Genomic DNA, 7,275 nt, shown 5'->3' with positions numbered 1-7,275 from the left:
ACATACAAGACGAGGTAATGAGATTAACGAAGAGAAGAAAGGGAAAAGGGGTGAAGGAAGGGTGGTGGTTGATGAATCATAACAGAAAAGGTGAGTGGAGAATAAATAGCTCCCAAACTTAAGTTAACCTTTTAACTCCATTAATAGGAGTTGAAATTTAATGACTTATTGTAAAGCTTACATCTTAAATCATCATTGTCTCTGTGCAATTAAAGATATATTGGAGGATTTCTGAGAATTTATGTATAAGACCCGCCCTCTCCACTTTAAAAAAAATGCACATGCACAACCCTGTGCCTGCTCCCCAGAGGCAACGCCTATTAAACGCATGCAGGAGCATGCAGGAGCGCGCTATTCGCAATTTCTCCTCTTGCACGCTCTTTTTAAAAGTTGCCGTTTGCATCGCTCATACAAGCTTACCTTCCAAAAGATTAGCAATTTTTCCACTGTTAGGCTGACCGCTGGTAAGTGGAAATGGGGACGAGCACATAGGCATGCCTAACGTAAACATATCACCAGAATGATTGAGAATTCAGAGGACCACTTATTTAAATGATCAACTTGGACATTTTTTCATGGCTGTAATTATTATTTCAGCCTAAGTGTTTAAGGTTTAGCATAGTGGGCTGAAGTAAACTCTGATTAAATCAAACTTACTGGTTTAAAAAGTAAGATCATTTGTTGGATAAAAATTTTGCAAAGAAGGAAAAAGCTTAAATAATAAAACAAAAACAAAAAAAACTCTTAATATTTGTTAAAAACTTTACCAACCTTCGTTTTAGGTACATTTAGCAGCAAGCACTTCCAACTTAAAGAATGTTTTTATGCCTGACTCACATCCTCTGTGCATCTAATAGGCATCGGTCACAGGCCTAAGTGTTGTTCCGGTTCAGAGATGTGAAGCTTCAGGGTTTTTTATTATTAAAGAACCTTGAACCCCAGTTGGCCTCAGCAGACGGCCGCTCACACTCAGCCTGGTTCTGCTGGAGGTTTCTTCCTGTTTAAAGGGAGTTTTTCCTCTCCACTGTCGCTACAAGCATGCTTAGTGTGAGGGATTGCTGAAGAGTCTATGAGTCGATGCAATCAACTGGTTTTCCTTAGATAGAAAACTTTGAATCAATCTGACTGGATGATCTGGTGAAAGTGCCTTGAGATGACGTGTGTTGTGAATTGGCGCTATAGAAATAAACTGAATAGAATTAAATCCCTTCTGTTATCACTATTTCACAGATACTGAACACCCACCTCTCCCTTTTAGGGACCAGTACCTCCTAAGCTCCACTCCCTCCACCTTTTTGGACCTCCAGCCTAAACAAGCGCCTCCCCCAGGAAGGTCTGTTGCTCTCATCAGGACCCTGGAGCTTCTCATGTCATGAATTATGATCTTTTCTAATTCCATCCTTGTCAGACTGAGGAAACTAAACTCAAACATCGTGGAGTTTAGTTACAGTAGAACAAAACTAAAAGGAAGAACCTACTTTTTTCTATTTGATCTTAGATATTTTGATCAGGTTTTTGGAAAAAAAAAAAAAAAGATATACCCATAATAAACAGCCAGTAAAAAAAATACATCTTTTGAAAGATAAATGTTTATTAAAAACGAGAGAAATGATTCCCTTTATCTCTACAAGAGTCTTTTACAGGAGGAACCGTTTAACTTCGACCCAGATTGGAGCACCTCTTTGAAAACAAAGACCCTCTAATCATCCTCCTTCTTCTTCTTGCTCAGTGGTGAGCTGTTGCTGATTTGTGAGAAGTGCTCGGACATGGCAGCAAGCGCCCGGTAGCGGTGAGAGATTGAATTCTTTACGTCTTTGGGGAGTTCGGCATATCTACAGAGAAGAGACAAAAGTCAGAGGAAAGAGAAAAGTTAGAACTTTATCCCTGAAGGGATGGATGATGAGGTTTGCACTGGCAGTGTGTTGATCACTGACTCCCCCTGGTGGTATATATAAGTACCACCAGGGGGAGTGGTATTTATTTGTGCAATAAAAGATGAAAACAGATGAAAAATAGCCTTTTGGCTAACTCTGGTGCATTTGCAGGAATGCTTATTAATGTAGAAATAAATAAATAAATCCAAGTAGTTGTTTACGTTTTGTCGTATCCGTCAGGCTGGAAACAAGGATCCCATCCAAAGTCGCGTGGCCCCCTGGGCTCCACAATTTGCCCCTGAATAATGATGAGAAACATGTCAGAGGCGTAAATATGCAACAGAAACACTGGAGGAATATTAGTGAGACAGATTTTAACCTCAGTTTTTCCTCTGAAGAGCTGCACAGGTTGATCTCTACCAGCACTGAAGGCAAACGTGCAGAGAGCCCACGCGGATTTATCCTCAAAGCCAGCTAAGAGCTTATACAGACCTACATTACAATACAGCTAAACAGCTTAGAAATGTTGCACAGATTTAATCACATTTTCAAAGCAAAATATTTACTTTTTTAACTTACCTTCTGGTTTTAGTTTATCAAGAAACCATTTGCTGCGCAGAAAAAAAATAAAAATTAGCCGGGAATACAGTCAGAGCTCTACTTCCTTATTAAGAGTGGAAAGTAAACCTACATATAAGGACCAGGAAGTCCTCCCAAAGCCCTGAAACACAGACAGGTGTCCTCCACTATGACTGGTCCATCAATCTTTGGGACAAAAACAACAGTTTCGCTTCATTCCAATAATATCAGATAAAAATAAAGACATATTGTTAATCATATCTACCTGTCGAGCAGCCTCCTTACACTTCTGAATAGAAATCTCATCTGGCTCCCCTTGGTATTCAGGTACTGGGTAAAGGAAGCAAAAAGCAGACAATCATGACATTCTTCTGATAAACCTACGTCTCATAACGGTGCTGTTCTAACCTCTTTATATCTATAAGATTTGCATAAGCAGAAAGTCTTTGTTAGAAAAGGTCAGGACTTCACTCATCCTCTGCAACTTTATTTCAAAGTTCAAAGATTATAATAATTTATGAAATGTTTCAAATATCTGTTTTCATTTATAAAACTTTCCAACTTAATGTCTACTTTAAAGCGAATAAATCTTTTCATTTATATAATACACATGTTAAAGTAAAGCTCTGTGTTTCCACCATGAAGCTTTCTCTCTCTTCCGTTCTTTTTCCTGAAAAGAGACCACTCAGAATAAACTCTTTAAATAACCCTTCATAACAGATATGTATTAAATAAACAGGAGACATGTATGGAAGTAAATCTGTGTCGCTGGGATTTAAATTAAAAATGCCTCTGAAATGTAAATGTTGTATGTTTGTACTTGCTGTTTCACTCCCTCAACGGTGAGTTTGTTACTTTCATTTTTCTCTAGTTGAGTTAGCGTTAGCGTGCATGACCGGCTCCGTCATGCTGGTTTTCCTTCAGTATGAGCGCCACGTCATGTGACCAAGAAACCGTAACGGGATTGGCTGGGTGTTGGACGCCACAATCCATTGCTAACGTCTGTGACCTGAAGTAACCCGATCCTTTTTACACTGAATTTAGACGCCGAATTTAAGACAGTGAAATAGAACCAGTTGAATCTCAGGAGGCTGAAAATATTGAGTTTGAATTTTGAAAGGTTGAATTTTTTTATATGCTGATTTTTTTAACACTCAAAAATTAAACTGGAAAAATAAGTATTGAAAATGTAATCACTTTGAAGTAATGTGAATTTTTAGCTTGAAGAGAAAATTTCAACTGTGTTGAAATAATGACAATGAACTTCTTTTTAGGTCAAAAATGTGTTCTGAATATATTTTAACACTGAAACGGTAAGAACAAACATTTTAGTGGCATTTTTCATTCAAATCAAGCGACACACATTTACATCCATAGACATGATGACAGATTTTGATAGAAATTATAATCTTACTCAGATCAGAGAAGTTGCTTAGAGTTTACAGAAGGCAACTGCTTACCAGCTGGGCTCGCTTCTCAGGAAGTGGCCCCGATTAACAATTAAAGAAGCATTTTATACATCTCCAGTCTGCCACATCATCTTATTTTACATCATACATGTTAGCAGATGAGGAGGCATCCATGGCTCCAGCCTTATCAAAATATTACACTTTGTTCTGAGCCGAAGGACAACGCTTTCATTTCATTCCCAAATCAAAATGAAGGTTATAACTGTTTATAGCCGGACCGAGGAACTGGCCTAATTAGATCAACTACTGGGGAAAACATCACTTCTGACACGCAACAGGCGGCTAATATTAAGGGGAAATAAACTCAAACGTAAATACGCCAGCCAAGGGATCTCCATCCTCCCAAATATCGGTCTCCTCCAGACCAATTATTTATCCGATTCAGGGGTGTTCCACTTTAGAATAGCGATGCACGATATAATCGGCCCCCTATCGGTATCGGCCTTAAAACTGAATATCGGACATCGGCCACCACACCGATATTTAACCCGATATTTGATCAGCTTCTGAGTTTCTAAAGTCTAAAAAAAAAAAAAAATACTACTTCTTCTTCTTCCTCAAAAACTTCTTTTTTACAGACTTAAAACTTCTAAAGACGAGGGAAAAAATATTGATACATTAAAATATCCCAATATCTTCATATGCTGATATATTGCCATTTAAAAACACCATATCAATCTCTTTTACTAATGAAATATTGCTATATGTCATCGTTATGCTACGAAATGCCCCGAAAATTCACCAAATGTTGCCATATTTTTATATGTTGATATATTGACGCGGTATCGATCTATTTTACTAACAAAATCTCACAAGAATTTGCAAAATATCACGAGAGTTTGTAACAGAACGATGAAATTTCACCAGATTTTGAAAGTAAAATAGATCGATACCGCGTTTTTAAAAATCTATTTGATATCAGCATATGAAAATATATTTGAGTATATTATTTTTCAAAGTGTCAGAAATGGAGAACAAAACTGCTATTTTCAATGACTACTTATTTTTGTCCAGCTTTAACATCGGTATCGATATCGGTTATCGGCTACATGAGGTTTAAAATATCGGCATATCGGCCAAAATCCCAATATGGTGCATCACTAGTTTAGAATTGTTTTTCTCCTTTAGAAACGAAACGATTAACATTAGAACCTTTTAAATGTATTTTGAAAGTGAATTTAATGAAGGGTTGGACATGACAGCACCACATCTTGTAATGGATGATGCTAATATGCATTTATGAATAGGCGTATAAAGTATGTGTGCATTTCTTTATGTCTGTTACTGTTTTATTATCATTGTTTTATTTGTTTTAGGTTGAGGCTTCAGATGAGTCACACTGGCTTTTTGCCTCTTTCTGCACTGCAATTTATTTCTTTGCTGTGTATGCATAGTATTTATCTTTTTTTAATGCAAGATAAAGTTAACCTTAAATCCTGACATACAGAAAGATCAGGGTGCACCCGCCTAACATTACACTGAACATTATTTAGTAACCTTTGGACCAGGATTAATTCATCTTTTAAAATCATAAAAAGGCAAGTTAAGTATAACTGATGTGTATACTTCTTCATAAATTACAGTTTTTCCTACCAATAGTATAATACTCAGCAGATTTATCCACCAAGTGGACTTGAGGTACAAGAGGGATCAGGAAATCTGTTTCTGGGATCATTCTCACTCTTTTGACATGGAGTTCAACATAAGGAGCAGCAGCACGGCCGCTGTGGCATTTCTCTGCTATATTTAGTTCAAATAATACTAAAGTTTAAGTCTTGAGTGAGAATCATTTAACATATGAAGAAGTGTTATTTAAAGACTGATCGCTCCAGGCATTAGGAACTAGGAATATGCCCTGAGACGACAGCACCTTTAAGGGACAACATTATGAAATATTATTCGTTATGTTATTAATATATGATGCAACATGATAAACACAGCAAGCATTACTTATGAGGAAAGACCTTTCCTGAAACGAACGGGTGTTTGGGGATTTTCTTGTGTTTCTCAGGTTCCTTAAAGAAGAGTTTTTATGAAATGAAACCAGATGAAACTAAAGCATTTCCACCTCAGGAGTTCTGGATAGAACATATTGAAAGACGAAAAGGTTTTTTTCTATTAAATGCAAATCTTATATATATATATATATATATATATATATGTTTTTTTTCTACCAGCTGAAGGCCTTTTTTAAGAGTCTCTATACTCCAGTTAACGATTAATCGATTACTAAATTAGTTGGTGATGATTTCCATCCTCGATTCATCAAGATTAGGTATTTCAGCTCTAATATATAAATATAAACACTGGGGTTACTGTAATCTATGTTTAATTATTTATTACGCAGATGGAGTAATTCTTGTTTCTGTTTTAAATAAATCTGGGATTTAAAAGTTAGTTTAGAGTCTATTAGGATGCAGAGGTATTTGAACTCTAAAAACTACTTTTATTTCTTCCTCTGTCACATAAATATCTTCCACATGATTTGCACTCTTGGGTTTAGAAAAGTACACTGAAAACGGTTTTATTTACAGTAAGTTTCAAGTAGGATTGTTTCATCCAATCAGAGACATAGACCATAGACTGTTAGTTTTTCAGCAGCCTGTTTTGTGTTTTTATCATGAGTATAAATGACAGCATCATCTGCATACATCTGGATACAGACATCTGGACAAACTGAGGGCAGGTTGTTTATATAGGGAGAAAAAAGCAGAGGCTCCAGGATAGAACCTTGAGGTCAAACAGCGATGATCATTTAAACATTTTTCTTTTTTCGGAATCAGAATCTACCAAGTCCTGTTGGAAGATGTAATTACTTTCTAGCTAAATCTTGTCAGTGTGAAATGTTCTAATCTTCTTTAGGTTGCTGCAATAACTTTGGTCTATATACAGCTATTTCTTTAACCATATTGTGTCTCACTATAATACTTACAATCAATCTTTTTCGACACTAGTTTGTAGGGAAACTTGTCTCCGAGTATCTGGATGACCTGAAGGATGGAAACGAAAATCAGATCTATGAACTGTACATTTGAAGCACAGCTCATACATTTAGAGCTTCGTGTAGCAAACTGTGTGAAACGAACCAAATGTGATTCATACACAAGACTTTAGGTTTTAAGAAACGAAATAAAGAAAAGACCAAAACAAATGATAACGTCTAACTCCTACTTCTTCCAGTTTCTTTGCGTTTCCAGTTACAAAGACCACAGATCTTCCTGCAGGGACAGCCATGGCGGAATCTAAAAGCCAGGACAGTGAGCGCTCCTCTTTTAACCAATGAAATCACGCTCCTCAACTCACAGCAAATCAGCAAGCAGAACGCATCCCCGCCTACTAGAAGCTAGCCAATC

General features: G+C 36.8%; 1 protein-coding gene across 1 annotated transcript; it reads right to left on the bottom strand.

The window, feature by feature from the left end:
* Positions 1-1,569: 1,569 nt before the first annotated feature.
* Positions 1,570-7,237, bottom strand: itpa (inosine triphosphatase (nucleoside triphosphate pyrophosphatase)). Its single transcript, XM_038306918.1, has 8 exons — positions 7,094-7,237; positions 6,855-6,912; positions 2,719-2,783; positions 2,566-2,639; positions 2,454-2,485; positions 2,254-2,366; positions 2,096-2,172; positions 1,570-1,832 (listed from the first exon to the last, which is right to left on the bottom strand). The coding sequence occupies exons 1-8, from the start codon at positions 7,154-7,156 to the stop codon at positions 1,700-1,702; spliced, it is 615 nt and encodes a 204-aa protein (XP_038162846.1). The 5' UTR covers positions 7,157-7,237; the 3' UTR covers positions 1,570-1,699.
* Between the last annotated feature and the right edge of the window lie 38 nt (positions 7,238-7,275).

This window comes from Cyprinodon tularosa, unplaced genomic scaffold (assembly GCF_016077235.1).
Source record: "Cyprinodon tularosa strain WSP-4 unplaced genomic scaffold, ASM1607723v1 ctg597, whole genome shotgun sequence".
Classification (NCBI taxonomy): Eukaryota; Metazoa; Chordata; class Actinopteri; order Cyprinodontiformes; family Cyprinodontidae; genus Cyprinodon; species Cyprinodon tularosa.
The sequence above is the reverse complement of the archived record's forward strand: the minus strand, read 5'-3'. Positions and strand labels throughout refer to the sequence as shown.

Coding starts and splice junctions, on each gene's coding strand:
- itpa (XM_038306918.1), bottom strand. CDS start 7,156: ATGGCTGTCCCTGCAGGAAGATCTGTGGTCTTTGTAACTGGAAACGCA. Junction 6,913..7,093: donor ACGCAAAGAAACTGGAAGAA/GTAGGAGTTAGA, acceptor TCCATCCTTCAG/GTCATCCAGATACTCGGAGA. Junction 1,833..2,095: donor CCTGACGGATACGACAAAAC/GTAAACAACTAC, acceptor TCTTCTCTGTAG/ATATGCCGAACTCCCCAAAG.